Source organism: Megalobrama amblycephala, linkage group LG10 (assembly GCF_018812025.1).
Source record: "Megalobrama amblycephala isolate DHTTF-2021 linkage group LG10, ASM1881202v1, whole genome shotgun sequence".
In the NCBI taxonomy this organism is placed as follows: Eukaryota; Metazoa; Chordata; class Actinopteri; order Cypriniformes; family Xenocyprididae; genus Megalobrama; species Megalobrama amblycephala.
This window is the reverse complement of record NC_063053.1, coordinates 27633437-27651807: the sequence shown is the minus strand read 5'-3', so window position 1 is coordinate 27651807 and position 18371 is coordinate 27633437. Positions and strand designations below refer to the sequence as shown.

Below are 18371 nucleotides of genomic sequence, written 5' to 3'. Positions count from 1 at the left end.
TCAAGAGCACTTGTTAAACTGTGCCAGGAGAAACAGTGGGCATGTATACTGTAGATGTGTGCAAGTAAACAAGAATCCCACTTATAACACTTACATAACCTAACTCAATGGTCTATGCGTTTGTTCAATGCTCTCCCTAATTAACATCTTGATCCCGTCATCAAACAGAACCAGCAAAAATAGCACAGCGCTGTTTTCCATGAGGCTTTAGACCCACGTGCTGAAGATCCAACAGCCTCCCCAGAAACTCAAACAAGGCCCCGCTGCTAGGCAACCACAGCCGCCCCAGAGAAAGAAGACCAGGGTTTCACCAACAGCACTGGAAACATTACATAAGATCTTTAAGTGCTGTGTAGCTACAGGACCGAAACTGATAAGGAATGAAAACAACAGAAAACAATGACACTGGGATTGCAAAATCACACTTTATAAGAAGAACAATCATCAACCAACATACAGTACTGGTGATTACTGGGTATATAAATACTAAAAGTATTTAAAGTGAGCTAAAGAATATAGAATTCAACAATTTTGTCCCTGAAAAACAAGACTCAGTATCTGAACATGTTGCAGTATATTTGGAAAAAATACTGCAGTTAGAAAGAAAATGTTTTGTGTTCAGTCATTTTGTTGTATATGTTTATGTTGGTGTTTTTGTCAAAAGTGCAGTGTGATATTTTAGATAATAATATAATAATAATAAAGGTAACTAGAGTGTAGGGCTTTTCACACTACACTTAGGCCTGGGCTAACATCCTGCTAGAGGTGCTGTTAGCTGGTAACTTTTGACAGACTTAATGCCCGTTCACACTAAGGACAATAACTATAATGAAAACTATAACGTTTTAATAATCATTCTAGTACTTTTGGAATAGGGAAGTCCACACCACAACTGTAATGATAAATAAGAACAACACTGTTGGAATCACTGACGCAGTCAGAATCCACTTGACTAGTGCAAGCATTTAAAGTCGACAAAAATTGTAGTCCACGTTTATACACTGCCCACCCCAAAAAAGCCGCTGTTTGGATTTAAATAGGCAGATACTTAAGAGTCTATGATTGGATCATTATTGCAGTGATTATTATGTTTCTATTATGTCATATATTTGCCAACAGTTCTTCTAACCCTAATTGACAGAGTGTGTAGTCTTTCATTTCTTAAACAACCATGTAGAAAGACACATCATGGCCATATTTCAGAATTGAAAATCTTTGGCATGCGCTGGAGAAGACTTTACAGGGTGCTCGACTCTTGTAGTGTCAATACAAGGTCTTGACCAAAAATTGATGCACCTCTTGATGGAAGGAAATGTTTTGATGATCAAGACAATGCAAGAGTCAAGCACTCTGTAAAGTCTACTCCAGCACATCTCAAAGACTTTCAATGAATTTAAGGTCTGGACTCAGAGGTGTCAATTCATGTTGTAGCATGCTGTAACCCGTTTACTTTCATTTTAACAAATGTCATAAAGGAGGCATGTTAATAATGAGAGCAGCGTATAAAAAAGGGGGAAAATAGCGCAACTAGGAGGCCTTGTTCCTGAGGCAGATCTCCTGCAGGAAAGGCGAATGTGATGGCGTGTGAGATGACGAATGACGTATGGCTCCGGCTTGTTGCTTTTGGACGCACTCCAGTGAGTTTGGGAGAGGAGAAATGATTTTTTTGTACTTGCACGTACAAGTTTTATGCTAGCCTATTCCAGCCTATGCGTGTTGGCACAGCTGATACAGAGATATCCGATGGATTCACGTTGATTAGACACCTCGTCGTTCCCTAAGCACTCATCATTGAACCTGCGATATGTTCAAATCTGCAATTTTGAATCTGCTGATGTGGAAAAACCCCACTGTTTTCCTGTGACAAATTTTGGAACTTCTATTGAACTGCCATATTGTTGCATAAACTGTGAGTGACTAAAAAAACAAAAAAAAAAAAAAAAACTATCGGCTTCAACCTCTTAGTAGGACAGTCACCAATTACTCAAAACTGAGTTGTCTTTGCATTCAAAGCTGTTTTCCTCTTTTGGACTCATATGATCATTGTTGCTCCACTCTATGCAAACCTGTTATTCTGTTTGTGGATTTCAAAACACTGCTTCATGAAGCTTCAGACGTTATGAATCTTTTGTGTCAAATCATGATTCGGATCACGTGTCAAACCGCCAAACTGCTGAAATCCCGTGACTTTGGCGCTCCGAACCGTTGATTCGACACAAAAGATTCATAACGCTCCGAAGCTTCATGAAGCAGTGTTTTTAAATCAGCCATCACTATATAATCGTTATTTTGTTTTTTTGGCACACCAAAAATATTCTTGTCACTTTATAATATTAATATTGAACCACTGTACTCACATGAACTGATTTAAATATGTTTTTAGTACATTAATGGATCTTGAGAGAGGAAATGTCATTGTTGACTATGCAGGCTTCACTGAGCCATTGAATTTAATCAAAAATATCTTAATTTGCATTCCGAAGATTAACGAAGCTCTTACGGATGTGGAACGGCATGAGGGTGAGTAATAAATCACATTATTTTCATTTTTGGGTGAAAGTATCTGCCTATTAAAATCTAAACAGCAACTTTTTTTTTTTTTTTTGGCCGGGCAGTGTAATAAATAATTATTCATTGGTGTGGACGCCAATATTATAGTTTTAGTTATCTTTATAGTTATCGTTCTTAGTGTGAACAGGCCTTTACGTTTCAATGGGAATTCACACAATCTGGAACTTTATGTGAGGGCAAAACATTTCAACATGCAGATTTTTTGAAGTTTGTCAATTTTCATTTTCCACATTGAGCAACGGAAAGCTGGGTGAGCGGTGCTTCCTGCATCGCTACTCCATTCACAATGGACCTTGTTTGCTTGTGAAATTTCACTAATGTGATTACGCTCCCTTTCAATCAAGAGCGAAAAGTGCAATGTTTTTGTTATACAGTATGTGTCATTTAAAGTGATTGGAAAGCCAGCATTCCCTCCATACATATTTGTGTCATAGATGTGTCAGAGTTCTCGTGGGATAATGGTGAAGGGCCGGATAGGGCAGCTGGACTCCAGCTCCAGTGCGGTGAGGAAGCAGTCCGGAGCCTGTGTGCAGCTTCTGCTCTGCAGCGCCTCCCCTAGGGCGCTCCAGGCCTCATGTGCTGTGTTCTGAACTTGTATCGCGTCCCTCAGCATCTTCTCCCCAAGACCCACACGGCCTGTGCGCACCAACAACTTCCCCTGTGGACAGGAAGTGAAAGAGTTTTTTTTGTTCCGATGAGTGGCATTTTTGCAGAACTGTTATATATATATTCTAGGTTAAAAATTCAAGCGTTTGTGGACAAGAAAAACATGGGTGGGGGAGTTTGTGATGGTGTGCTGATGTTACACATTGCTCTATGTATCAAAGTGTTTATTTAAAAAAAGGGTATGGGTAAAGTAGAAAGGGGTCAACTTGGAATTGGAACAAAATAATTTCATACTACACTGATTCAATATTCATATATACACAGTGCACACATGAAACTAGGGCTGGGCAATATATCTCAAAGAGAGTCATTGACTAATTAGCAATACTACAATTATTTGAGTGAATCTCTGAATATCTTTCTGACAATTAGGCAGATGTTGTAATATGTACAGGCATTTTAATTTCATAATTTTGTGTAATTCCCAATATTTCATTTTGCTATTACCACTATCTTCAATGGTGATTCTCATTAAACTCTCATTATAACAATCATTTGTACTCTACACTACTAAATACTCAATATCAAGACATATAAATACTGAATAATTGAAAAAAAAAAATACATCACTATCTATGAATGAAATATGACCATATTTGTGTTATCACTGAAAAATGGATTTCCCATGCCATATATTAAAATGTTTTATACTACGGGGCTGTTGAATGCTCGAATCTGATTGGTTGACCAACATTCTAAGGCGTGCAATTATTTTCAGGGAAATGCACGGCTCAAGTAGTTCTTAGCAGGTCTTGACCGCATTGCAGTTCCATATCACTTCGCCAAATGATTTCAGTTGTTTCAATAGGTCCTACAGCCTATAACCGCAAAAGAACCAAAACCCACAACGACACCGACCAAGCATAGTAAACAACAGGATGAAAATGACAAATTATTGTCATGGTTTTTGCCACAAAATACATTTTGTGTCCAGAAAGCGCATACTCTCTTGTGCTCTCTCTCTTTCAAATGTACACACGTACTGTATAGTATAGGACATACAGCGTAAGCTTTTTGAAGAATACTGAAGGCGGAATGGCCGAACCACTTGCAAGGCGATCATTTGTGTTTATAAAGCATATACAGTTGTATTTTTTTAGAAAATGACGATCATTTCGCTAGATAAGACCCTTATTCCTTATTCCTAGCTGCACTGAAACTCTAATTTTGACCTTCAACAGTGGAGTCCATTGAAATCCACTATAAAGAGAATAATCCTGGAATGTTTTCATCAAAAACATTCATTTCTTTTTGACCAAAGAAAGAAGGACATGGACATCTTGGATGACATGGGGGTGAGTAAATTATCAGGAAAATTTTATTTGAAAGTGGACTAATCTTTTAAGTAAATAATATTAGATAAAAAATTAAGTATATATAGGAAAACGTTGCTGTTTAACACCATGTATCATTTTAATGCATAAAAATTATGAACAATTTTGATTGTGTTGTTTAGTGAAATACAGTGTAAAAATGCTTCATGATTATTTTTAAACAAATATAAATTCAACTAAAATTGACTTTTTATGATTCCTCTGATTCAAAGCAATTTGGAGGGCAAATACATAAATATATCTAAATATGGTCAAAGGTTAAAATATATTTGTCAGATTTTCCAGCACATTCCTATAGTTCAAACAGTACAGCATGGCACTAGCAAGTCAAGGTCATGGGTGCTATTCCCAGAGAATGCATGTTTTTGGTTAAACGTATCTGCCAGATGCATAAATGTTAAAGGGTTAGTTCACCCAAAAATTAAACTGCGCAAAAACAAAACAAAAATAATGACTTTATAAATAAAGTCATTATTTTTATTATTTTTTTTGCGCACAAAAAGTATTCTCGTCACTTCATAACATTAAGGTTGAACCACTGTAGTCACGTTGACTATTTTAACCATGTTTTTAACTACCTTTCTGGATGTCAAAAGGTGCAATGACGTTGCTGCCTATGTGTGGATCAGACACCCTCGGATTTCAACAAAAATATCTTAATTTGTGTTCCAAAGATGAACAAAGGTCTTATGGGTGTGGAACGACATGAGGGTGAGTAATTAATGACAGAATTTTCATTTTTGGGTGAACTAACTCTTTAATGTAAAATGCTGCCCAGTCCTACACACAACAACTTAATATGCAGCATAATATTACACATTTAAAATGTACAATCTTAATTTCCTGGAAAATGAACCAGAAATATTGATGATAAATAATGGACCACAGACTTGTTTTGTAAATGTTGGACATATGTATATTTACTATGCTTTCGTAACTTGAAGCTATTTTTCCATGCCAATAAAACTTCTTGAATCTGAAATCTTTTCTGTTTTACCTCGGGACACTCGTCCCAAGGTGACTAAAGAGGACATCAGCTTCAGTTTGGATCCAGCCTCTTAAGAAGACCTCAGATGACCAACACCCGTGAAGAGACGGCGCCAACTCCTCCGAGGACTTCAGAAGACACAATATCTGGATCAACATGCACATTCCCAAATTTCTATATATCCTAATTATTGTTAATATGTAATTCATTTTTCCAGGAGCTCATTGCTTCTACCTTCAGTTAAACTGCTAACAGTGATTGTAAATTAATTGCCTAAATTATTGCATTATTTGCTAACTGCATTCTTTAAATTGTAATGTTGACATGCATTCTCTGTAAAGCAGCTTTGAAACGATATGTATTGTGAAAAGCACTAATCCTGTAATTTATATTGTAAATTAATGGTATGACATGAAAAGTGTGTTCAGAACAACATCATATGCATGATTTACTAGGGTTAAATTGTGTTACATTGCAATTACATTTCATAGTCCCCTCTTTCAGCACACACACAAACACACCAATGCAGAGTTGTATTTCTGGGTGACGGCACATGACTGCTGATTATGCAGGCACTTCAAAAGCACATCAGAGAGAATGACTCCACTGGGGAGAGAGAAAAGCGAGGCAGGAAATGAGGCTCTCACAGACACGAGTGAAAGAAGCAGCCACAGGCAGGGCATGTTTTAAAAAGAGTGATCATAACACAGCTGCAGAAGTACAGACTGACAGGCCCATGGACCAATCACAGCTCAGAAAGAGGCTGTTCTGGTTATTCTGGTGTTTATGAGTCTTTTAGCTGGAGGACTGAGCAGTAGAGCACAAGAAGGGGGGTTTACAAGGTAAAACAGTTTTGAGGCTAGCACATTTGGGCATAAATTGGCTCATTTTTATTCACGGATGTAGCAGAGGTGGCACTTGAAAAATTGCCGTAGGGTCACGACCCTGCATCTGAACTCTGCTAATCCAACGGGATGCTGATCCAATCCAGCTGGGACCAGCTACGATTACAAGTGTCAGCTATTAAGCAGACAATACATACACACAGTATACAAACAATGCATGTGTTTGCAAGCAGACAACCCTAACATAGACAAACCACTGATTCATGTACAAACACAACTAGATTTACTGGAAAACAGATAATTTACATATACAGAGACTCATATTCTTGCTGTTGTAAAGCTGATCAATTAATCAAAATAAAACTGAAATTGCGATATAGCTTAGCATAATTATCAAAACATACATGCTAAAAAAAATGAGTTTTTTATGTAAAAATTGAAACAAAGATAAATCATATCAGAACATTTGCATGTTTCATATAAAAAAAATTACAATTTATGCAATGCCAGTGAAAACCAAATATATAGATACAGCTTTTTGCAAAGTTTAGCCAGGCTTGGATGTTGTTCTTTGGATGGGAAGTCCTGTTCTTCATAATGTTACAGTTGTGCCATTCTTTCTACAGTTGTTTATGACTGTCTTCACTGTGTTCTATGGTATATCTAATGCCGGAATTGGAATTTTTTTGTTCCCAAAATACAATAAAAAGCATCCTGGCAGGCCGAATTCAACACGTTACATTGGTGACTTGAATGTACTTAATGAGCAAAGCAACATCAGTTTGTGAAACCATAAAGCGCATTCTGCCTCGACTAATTTTTACACATGCCGCATCTCGTGTGAAACAGCCTTAACACTGGTTCTATGTCTCATTATCAACTCTCTTGCACCGTATGATACAATTGCCTGGTTGCTAGGCATCCCATAAAGGCCTGAGAAGGAGTGAAGTGTTATAAATAATGTATTTGCATTATCTAATCAACTGACAGGCCAATGGAAGAGAGCCAGAAAGACAGAAAGAGAAAGAGGGAGGGAGAAAGCCATAGAAACACAGAGGAAGGACCCAGAGATATGAAGAAGGCAGATGTATACGCAGCAAAAGAAAATTATGAGGTGCTGAGTCACAGAGCTCAGTGTGCTTAAACTCATATGACACGAGATCAGAGACTTCAGAGACGTTGTGTTCGGCTCACCTCAGCTGACATCTCTAAATGAAAAATACCCATCCAGATGCCCTGAGTAATAACTCATACACACATTCATGTGTATCCCACAGAAACAGATTCATATATGCTGTAAGTGTGAGCTTTCATGATGGCAAAGCTGAATTTTGAGCAGCTGAATTTTTCCAGTCATTCAGAAATCATTTTAATATGCTGATTTGGTGATATATATTTTTCAAGATTCTTTGATGAATATACCAGAGGATATACCAGAAGCCTAAAGGCATGAACAAAAAGAATGAAACTAAACATAACTCTGACATTACACCCCTCTCCTGCAAGGTGCGTCCTCACACCGTAAATGACAATGGTGGAGGGAGGGGCCTTTGGAGGAAGAAGATGTGGAGCAGGCAAAGGACAGGAACAGGAGGAGCTGGCTGAGGGCAACACCATGGCAGAGCTCATGGAGGGAGTCCTGATGGCTCTCCTGGATGAAGCCTTGGGGCCGGTCGATGGAGGCGAAGCTGGGCGAGGCGGAGATTGCAGCGAAGCCACATGGACAACAGTGACATTACAGTCTCGGAAGTCCAAGGTGGTGCCGCTGGTTCGAGGGACCGAGGTGAAGACGGGGGCCTGGCAGATCAGGGTGACACGGAGGGAGTGATGACAAGGCGGAGCCGGAGAGAAAAAAGGAACCTGGTGCAGCCGAAGGGGTGGAGGGCTGAGGTGCAGCTGGAGGCCCAAGAGTCCAGGGTGATGAGAGACCAAGATGGAATCGAAGGGACGAGGGAGCCGGGGGAGCCTTAGTAATGGCAGATGACAGCGGAGCTGAGGGAAACCAGAACCAAGGTGGAGCTGAAGAACTGACAGGTCAAGGTGGAGTCATGGGCCTGGAGGCCCGAGGTGCAGCCAGGAGATCTGCCACACAGAGGCGAGCTGGTGGTAAAGTGACCTGAGGTGGGAGTCAGCAGCAAGGGCAGAGCCGGGGAGCTGCGCGACACCAGCGAGGTAAGTGAGTAGTTGGATGGAACCAGCAGAGAGGACAGAGACATTAGGGTGGGCAGATGACTGGGAGGGACAGGTAGCAGGTTACTTGAAGTGCTTTTACGGGCAGGAACAAGGGTGGGAGCTGGCTCCGCCGAGAAGTAGATGAGCCAGTGCTCCTCAGCTGGCTCTAGAGAGGACTGCCCCCATGGCATAGACTCCAAATTAGACCTGGTGATGGGCTCCAGCCTCGAGACAGAAGTGGCATCTGACTCTAACTCCAGGATGGACGTGTTGGCTGGCTCTGGCTCCGTGGTGGGAGGTGGCTCACGCACATGGTCCGTGGCGGCCTTGGCTCAGGCTATATATCCGTGGCGGACTCTGCCGTCAAACTCAGGTCTGTGGCCTAAGGACTGTCATGCTGTCTGGGGCTCTCTAGGCTGAAATGATGAATCCTATCTGGAGCAGGCAGAGAGATGACTGCTGTGTGTGCCAAGGAGTCAGAGTTGATAATGGCGACATTCTCGACGACTCCCATAGTTAGAGAGAATACACATACCCACAAGGTGTAATCCACAAGCATCTGATGAGGATATCGTTCATCCTGCTCCAGAAGAGCTGTTTCAGAATATCATCAACCTAGTGTGCCTTGTAAATCTGTAGACAGCCCTCCACATATTCCTCCAGCACTGACCATTCTAGTGGTAACAGTCCTTTTCCATTTCTTTTTGGGTCAGTTCTTCTGTCACGTATATCATGGTTTCAAGGAGATGCATGACGTGGAATTCACAAACAAAAGTTCTTTAAAGGTGCCCTAGTTTTTAATAAATATAAGTCTAAGGTGTCCCCTGAATGTGTCTGTGAAGTTTCAGCTCAAAATACCCCATAGATTTTTTTTAATTAATTTTTTTAACTGCCTATTTTGGGGCATCATTAGAAATGCGCCGATTCAGGCTGCTGCCCCTTTAATTGCTCGCGCTCCCCGCCCCCGAGCTCTCGACTCTATATACATTGCATAAACAAAGTTCACACAGCTAATATAACCCTCAAAATGGATCTTTACAAAGTGTTCGTCATGCATGCTGCATGCATGGATCAGATCATGTGAGTATAGTATTTATTTGGATGTTTACATTTGATTCTGAATGAGTTTGAGGCTATGCTCCGTGGCTAAAGCTAACATTACACACTGTTGGAGAGATTTATAAAGAATGAAGTTGTGTTTATGCATTATACAGATTGCAAGTGTTTAATAATGAAAATAACGACAGCTCTACTGTATTCCTCCATGAATACAGTAATAAACAATGGTAACTTTAACCACATTTAACAGTACATTAGCAACATGCTAACGAAACAGTTTACAAATATCACTAAAAATATCATGTTATCATGGATTATGTCACTTATTATTGCTCCATCTGCCATTTTTCGCTATTGTCTTTGCTTGCTTACCTAGTCTGATGATTCAGCTGTGCACAGATCCAGACGTTAATACTGGCTGCCCTTGTGTAATGCCTTGAACATGAACTGGTATATGCAAATATTGGGGGCATACATATTAATGATCCCGACTGTTACGTAACAGTCGGTGTTATGTTGAGATTCGCCTGTTCTTCGGAGGTCTTTTAAACAAATGAGATTTACATAAGAAGGAGAAAACCATGGTGTTTAAGACTCACTGTATGTCATTTCCATGTACTGAACTCTTGTTATTCAACTATGCCAAAGGTAAATTCAATTTTCAATTCTATGGCACCTTTAATAAACACTTGGAGAATACACAGAGAATTATTCCCACATAACGCAAGGATGAGAACTGGCAAGGGACTGAGCAGAAGAGGGAGTATATATGCACAGAGTTAGCAATGAAACTAAATGGAAGAGAGGTGAACATAATCAACTAATGAGTAAACAAGGAAACCATCAAAGATTTGGAGAATGCTGCACTGAAAATATATACCAGAAACTTAAACACATGATCAAAAACACAGTGGGCCTCATTTATCAATTTAACATAGAAATGCAAAAAACATAGATGCAGATCAGAGTGCAGAAATTATGTTACGACAGTGTTCACATGTGATTCATGAAACATTCGTATGACACCAATCCCATCGTATGAATGATCGTACATTGATAAATGTGGAAACAATCATCATTTAAATATCATGCCCTCAAATTTTAGAAGCCTTGTCCCTAGAGTTTACAACATGGAGAAATGTAACCTGCCAAGAAGAGGAAGTAATCTCATGAAAGAGAAATGGATCTTACTCCAAAAACACCCATTAACCTTGTAATTGCAAACAATTACATTAATGTATATTAATATTAAATATACTGGTAAGTAAAACAAAACATTTACAAACATTATAAACACTACAAACTAGGCTATTTTATTTCTCCTCACTCCACAAAAAATCCTTTAAATTTAATGGTATTCAGAATCCAAATGTTTCCATATTTGTGACGCAACATTTGGTTGTTAATATTGTTCATTATGTAAACAAGGCTTTATACTTCACTAGTGTTCCAATATTCATGTAAAACAGCATCTTCACATGCACAAAAATGTGTTTGGTTGAGCGCTGGGCATGCAGATTGTAAGTGGATCTTTTAAATTGAGCATTGTAACTTGTATGTTTGGTTGACTGCATTTTAGTTTGATGATGAATGGCTGAAATGTCAAGTTAGCAACGCTAGAACTGATATGTTGTGCACGCGCGGGGCGCCTGTGCGATCACTTGGATTTAAGCAAATCAATAAATAAAGAAAACAACATACAATGCTTTAGAGTGCCACAAAAATGAGCGTAGCTCATACTTGTCACAGTTTTTTATCTTTTGTTTTGTTCATTATTTAAAGCTGCTGTCCGTAACTTTTTTTGTGCTCAAAATTTACAAAAATTACATAATGAGAATGTACAACATGAATCCATTTTCCAAACCGTGTTTTTGTGTTACCCTGAATCATTATGGTACACTTATAATAAGTGTTTATATTCGGACTATTTCAGACCGGACTGGTAGGACCCGTCGCAGAGTATCACAGTAACTGCGTGACTCACCATAGACATACACGGAGAAAAGTAGCTCCGGCTACAGTGTTCTTCCGCAAGACACGTGCAGTTCTGTTTATTAACCGCTAGAGGGCCAAAAATCGCGGACTGCAGCTTTAAGCAAATTTATTTCTTAGGTCTATTTGTTTTATTCCTTTTATATCCTTAATTTTATTCTGTTTTTCTCCGTTCACACAAGCACTGGTGATGTGACGATATGTGAATCCACATGTTCTGTTGTTTATGCTGCTATTTGCGCATATAAAGCTAAACATTTGTTGTATTTTAAATTCACAGACACCCATCTATTGTAATTTAATTTTAATTTGACATTTTAATCTTGTCTTTTAACGGTTAATGATTGGTTAATGAGCTTCGGTTGTCGGTCAGAAAATTATTGTAAATGAACAAAATGCTCTCATAATAATTCTCCACCAGATTTACTATGCTGCACGCATAGTAAACTCAAAAACTTATGTACACGAGCTGAGACTTGGCGTGAGATTTGATCGTAATCACCACTTATGTCCATAACCCAATTTTCTGTTGTATGTTAGTTTCGTAAATGAGGGCCAATGAAACTAAACATAACTCTGACAACATTCAGATCTACCTTCATCCACTCAACCAATAGCTAAGTCCTGTCCAACAACTGTATCTTCTTCGAAAATCTTTTTCACTCAGATGTACATCACAACACAGAAGACAAAATCTGTTGCTACTTCCGTTACATTGACTTAAACTTTACTTGTGTGACTTTTCCATGAGATTTTCCTGGTTTTGGAACAACATGTGAGTAAACTGTGTCATAATTTTCTATTTTTGGGTGAACCTAGAGGCTCTGAAATACATTGTCTCTCAGAGGATGGACAGGCGTAACGAGAGCACTGGTCTCTCTAATCACAGGTGTCATAATGAACAGAAATGTTTAACCTCTCCCCATTGAATCCAGTTGGAGAATTCCCTGAAAACTCCACCTCAGTTCAATCGTAGCAGCACATGTCATAGAAATCAGTGGTGTGACGTTCTGATAAAGACAGGCTGTGTGTGTGAACTATGCAGGGCATCACCAGCAAGCACAGAATTAGTTCTCATCAGCTCAGGGAATTGATATTGTACGTCTTTTGTCCAAAAATAGCGGGGACGAGTGCTCTGATTGGCCAGATATAGCGAGAAAATGGCCTAGCTTCACTCTGGTTACTCCAGTGAAGATGAGTAATGAAGGGCCTGACATTATGCAGTCACAATGAGAGCAGAGAGTGGAGGCAGAGCTAATGTTAGCACACATCACTGTGGGTTGTAAAGATGTACGTACTTTACTGTATGTACAGTAAGTTGCATATGCAACGACTCAATCATCATATTCCAGGTCACCCATGTCACCTTCAAAGCTTTTTAAGTTATGAAAAATGCATCAATATGAATTTATAATATCTTAATATTTGTTTTTTCTCTTTTGCTTTAATAACAGCAGCACTGAAGCTGCATGAACTCTGCAAGTTTGTGTTAATATGTTTACAAGCAACTGAAAAAAGGACAAATGTCAGGGCATGTCAAAACTTCTCCAGGGCCCTAAAGCCCCCTCAGACCCCAGAGGGTTAAACCTGATGATCCTGTTCTCTAACATGATTTGACCATGATCAGAAGAGCATCATTAGCTTCAATGGAAGCAAGAACATCTGACCATCTGTACAAAGAGTCACATGATCATTATTAAATTATTAAAACGGCAGATTTTCAATGTGGTCTCAGACTTTTAGTGTTTATTTATATACAATTATATAATAATTTATATTGTCTGTGTTCATTTTAATTTTAGTTGAAGTTTTAGTAATTTTGTTATGTGCTTTTGCTCTATATTTTTATGTTTTTGTTTATTTTTACTTCAGTTTTAGTATTTAGCACTTATAAATTGCTGTTGACAGTATTTTCTGAGTGATAAACTGTCTGTAAAACCTTGAATATGTATATATAAAAAAATAAATAAAATAAAATAAAAAAAATCTGATTCTAACAAATGTCCAGATTTCTGTTCTGTTCTGGAAATGTATGCAAAATAGTGCACATTTAATTGGATAATGCCTCATTAGCATAATTAAACATTTCAGGAAACAATTATCTTAGTTCACTTTCAAATAAAATTTTCCTGATAATTTACTCACCCCCATGTCATCCAAGATGTCCTTCTTTCTTCAGTCGAAAAGAAATTAAGGTTTTTGATGAAAACAGTCCAGGATTATTCTCCTTATAGTGGACTTCAATGGACTCCAAATGGTTGAAGGTCAAAATTACAGTTTCAGTGCAGCTTCAAAGGGCTTTAAACAATACCAGACGAGGAATAAGGGTCTTATCTAGCGAAACGATCGGTCATTTTAAAAAAAAAATTGAAAAGGAATATGCTTTGTATAAACAAATGATCGTCTTCCAAGTGAAAAACCGCACTTTCGTATTCTATAAAAACTGAAGAAAGATGACATGGTGGTGAGTAAATTATCAGGAAAATTTTATTTGAAAGTGAACTAATCCTTTAATATACTGTGATTAATCAACTGGAGAAAGGAATATCTTTTAGTTTTAGGGTTCAAGATGTTAAAGTGCGTGTGTCACTTACCAGGTGCAGCAGTATGTGGTGTCCTCTGGGGTTGATGGCGAGAGCTTCATCGTACAGGCTCTTGGCCTCCGTGTCGTTGCCCCTAAGCTCAGCCACACGGCCCTTGAGCAGAAGCACTGAGTGTGAGGTGGGGAAGAGAGTTCCTGCCTCCTGAACACAGAACTGAGCTTCCTTCATCCGCCTGTCAGTGATGAACAACTCCCCTGGTCGGCACGGCATCACAAGACATACAAAAGATCAATGAGAACAATAATAAACCATTCTGATAGCATAATTGTTTTTGTGACATTACACTAAAAATTACAATTACAACTCTTTTTTTTTCAGTGACTGCTTTGTCATATTATGAGATTCTCTTATTGTGAGATTATCTCTCATCAAGCACATGATGATTCATCTTTATGAAACGTCTCTGACTTCACTCGCCGTGACACAGCCATCTGGAACATCAACATCCTCAAAGACGTATCTGCTGCCACAGCATTACAACTCTTTCAGAGTAAAGGAGTGAATACCAACATGGTTCATCATTTCAGACAAGCTGTGCTCAACCAGGAGAATCGCACGAATGTAGCATTTTGTTCTGTCCAGATGATTTAAAATGCAGCTTTGGCAACATATTTGCAATCGCGAATGCACACTGACTTTCCCCCCTCTACCCAAAATCTCACACTCATGCTCATAGAGGGATATTCATGCTCATGTCTAAATAAGGCCATGTGCAGAGCGCTGTATAAGCATCTGCAGCTCTACTCTGGGATTTAGGACCACAGCAAATAAACTGTTCATATCAACTGCTGCCTGTTGTGTATTTGTGTTTGTTTACACAGAATCACTGGTAGGAGAAGTTTGCAGCTATTACACAAAGAAAGAGGGTAGTTTTGAAAATTGCGTACATTCATTATAGTGCTTCCAAGACAGCAGTGTATTATTTAATTTTTTTTTTTACACAACTATCTTTAATTAATTTACACTGAACTGCTTAACAAACAGACTTATTCATTTATGTTTTGTAGATAATTACAGCCTTAGGCCATGTGTCCACCAAATCATTTTTAGCCAGCTGAAAACGTGCTAGCTATGAGTGCTTGAGAATGCTTTGGCAGCACAGCATTTTTTTTTTCAGTTGAGACGCTTTGTTTGCAATGATATGGAATATCCGCAGAAGGGTTACTAGTATCTAATTTCACAGATAGTTTGTTTCTGTACTGTTTGTATATAAAAAATTTTATTTGTTCCATTATTATGCTTGTTGTCATCTGTTGGACAAGCAGAATATGGCGGTTGGTCTGCGTTGTATTTATCCCGCCCCTCCACTGTGATTGGACGGCTAGGTAAAAAGTGACAATGATGAGCGCTGTGTTTTACCCAAAGTTGAACATTGTTCAGATCTCTGCAATCAGTAAAAAAGGCTGAGGGCTCAGAGCTTCAGTGTGAAATAGACACTTAGCGCCTCAACCCTAACCTGGTGTTTTAAAAACACGGTGCTCCCATTGAAAACAATTGGAAAAATATGCTAGCCGTGGAATAAAATGCTTTGGTTGACACACTGCCTTAAGGTGCAATCACATTTAACGCTGTTCGGGAATTTTTGCAGGCCAGTCATTTCAATAGGAATTCACATGATTGGGAAGTTTGAGTGATGCCAAAAGATTTCGCTATGTGGAAATTTTTAAATATTTTTTTGTTAAAGGTGCCCTAGAACTTTTTTTTTAAAAGATGTAATATAAGTCTAAGGTGTCCCCTGAATGTGTCTGTGAAGTTTCAGCTCAAAATACCCCATAGATTTTTTTTAATAAATTTTTTTAACTGCCTATTTTGGGGCATAATTAGAAACGAGCCGATTTCAGGTTGCGCCCCCTCCCGAGCTCTCGACTCTATCACAGCATAAACAAAGTTTACACAGCTAATATAACCCTCAAAATGGATCTTTACAAAGTGTTCGTCATGCATACTGAATGCATGCGTCGGATTATGTGAGTATTGTATTTATTTGGGTGTTTACATTTGATATTGAATGAGTTTGAGGCTATGCTCTGTGGCTAACGGCTAACACTACACTGTTGGAGAGATTTATAAAGAATGAAGTTGTGTTTATGAATTATACAAACTGCAAGTGTTTAAAAATGAAAATAACGACGGCTCTTGTCTCCGTGAATACAGTAAGAAACGATAGTAACTTTAACCACATTTAACAGTACATTAGCAACATGCTAATGAAACATTTAGAAAGACAATTCATAAATATCACTAAAAAATATCATGTTATCATGGATCATGCCAGTTATTATTGCTCCATCTGCCATTTTTCGCTGTTTTCCTTGCTTGCTTACCTAGTCTCATTATTCAGCAGTGCACATCCAGATGTCCTGCCCTTGTGTAATGCCTCAATCATGGGCTGGCATATGCAAATATTGGGGCGTACACCCCGACTGTTACGTAATAGTCGGTGTTATGTTGAGATTCGCCTGTTTTCCGGAGGTCTTTTAAACAAATGAGATTTATATAAGAAGGAGAAAACAATGGAGTTTGAAACTCACTGTATGTCTTTTCCATGTTCTGAACTCTTGTTATTTAACTATGCCAATATAAATTCAATTTTTAATTCTGGGGGCACCTTTAATTGAAATAACGCTAAAATAAAATTAAAAATTTAAATGTTATAAGAAAAACCTAAACTTAAAAAAACTTGCCTTGGCAACTAAACTGAAATAAAATATTTCAGTTTAATTTGAAGTACTTAAATGGCTAAGACTAATAAATTAAAGCTAAATAGAAATATTAAAAAACAAAAAAAAAAAAAAAAACAGAAATACAAAAAACACAACAACATTACTAAAACTTAAAATAAAAACTGAAAATGTAAAAACAAAAGCTAATTCAAAATATTATTAAATACTTTAATACGAAAATAACACCGGTTTGAAAGTGACTTTTGCGTGAGCTGTGTTTCATACATTGCTACACTATTGATAATAGACAATGGTCCTTTTTCCACGAAAGTGACCGCACCTTTAGTTGTTTTGTTTTTGGTTTTGAAATTTAATATGAAGGTTTACAAATCTCCCACTGATTTTGTTGAAATGTTCAACTACAAAATGTAACAGAGATGGCGTCATAGTAATATTTGCATAGTGAACTGTTACTGGTATTCTTTCTGGTAATTATTTGCATAGTGAGTGATAGGCCTTTCTCGCATCTATAGCCATCAATAGCTGCCTTTGCACTGCAAACACAATTTTGTGCTATGTTGATTCTTCACAGACAAAACATGCTGAGTGTCATAACAACAATGAAATAAAAAAAATTAAATGTTATAAATACATTCATTTGAAATATATTATGTATTATAATATGTTATTCTGATACAGAGCACATAACAACACTGAAAAATTACAAATGACAGCATATTTGCTACTTGGAGGACTGCGTACAGTACTATTTTGAACTATCAGTATGACATCATGCCCATTATTTAAGTCAATGGGCCGCTCTTGTGCTCTCATATTCACTCATTTGTACAGAACCAGGATATGTCCCATTTTAGACAGGAAATGAACCCATGCCAGAGGAATGCTGGGAATGGGAACAAGAGGGCACAAACACCCAGTATAAGATCCCTGGGAAACGCATTTCATGCAGAGCAGCATATAAATAACGCAAAAATAACATCCAAATTATGTCATAGTACGTCAAGAACTTCCCAACTGTATTAAAGTCAACATGAGTACAAAAAAAAAATTTCCAAAAACCAACTACAAAGTTAATATTTAATTAAAATTTAATAACAAGTTCTGCATATGAAACACCTTTACTTTTCAGCTGACGTCATCTAGGAAAATAACATTAGCTAATAGCCAAACAGCTATTTATGTCCTAATATACTGCAAACATGAAAGTGGTAATTTAAAGGGATAGTTCACTCATTTTGACCCCATTGACTTCAATATTTTTTTTTCCATACTATGGAAGTCAACACATCAATTGTTTGGTTAACCATATTCTGCAGAATATCTTCTTTTGTGTTCAGCAGAAGATAGAAATTCATACAAGTTTGGAACAACGTGAGGGTGAAAAATGACAGAATTTAAATTTTTGGGTGAACTATCCCTTTAATTCTGGTTAACGTTAATCTAATAAAACATACAGA

At 38.0% G+C, this 18371-nt stretch overlaps 1 protein-coding gene across 1 annotated transcript in view; it reads right to left on the bottom strand.

Annotated features, from left to right (window-relative positions):
• Window positions 1-2433: 2433 nt before the first annotated feature.
• The window catches only part of ttc7a (tetratricopeptide repeat domain 7A), a 62203-nt gene continuing 46265 nt past the window's right edge, over window positions 2434-18371 (bottom strand). The window contains exons 20-21 of the mRNA XM_048205606.1: window positions 14222-14424; window positions 2434-3229 (exon numbers count right to left, since the gene is read on the bottom strand). Of these exons, the coding sequence (XP_048061563.1) occupies window positions 3011-3229; window positions 14222-14424 (422 nt within the window). The 3' untranslated portion in view covers window positions 2434-3010. The remainder of the gene's footprint in view (window positions 3230-14221; window positions 14425-18371) is intronic.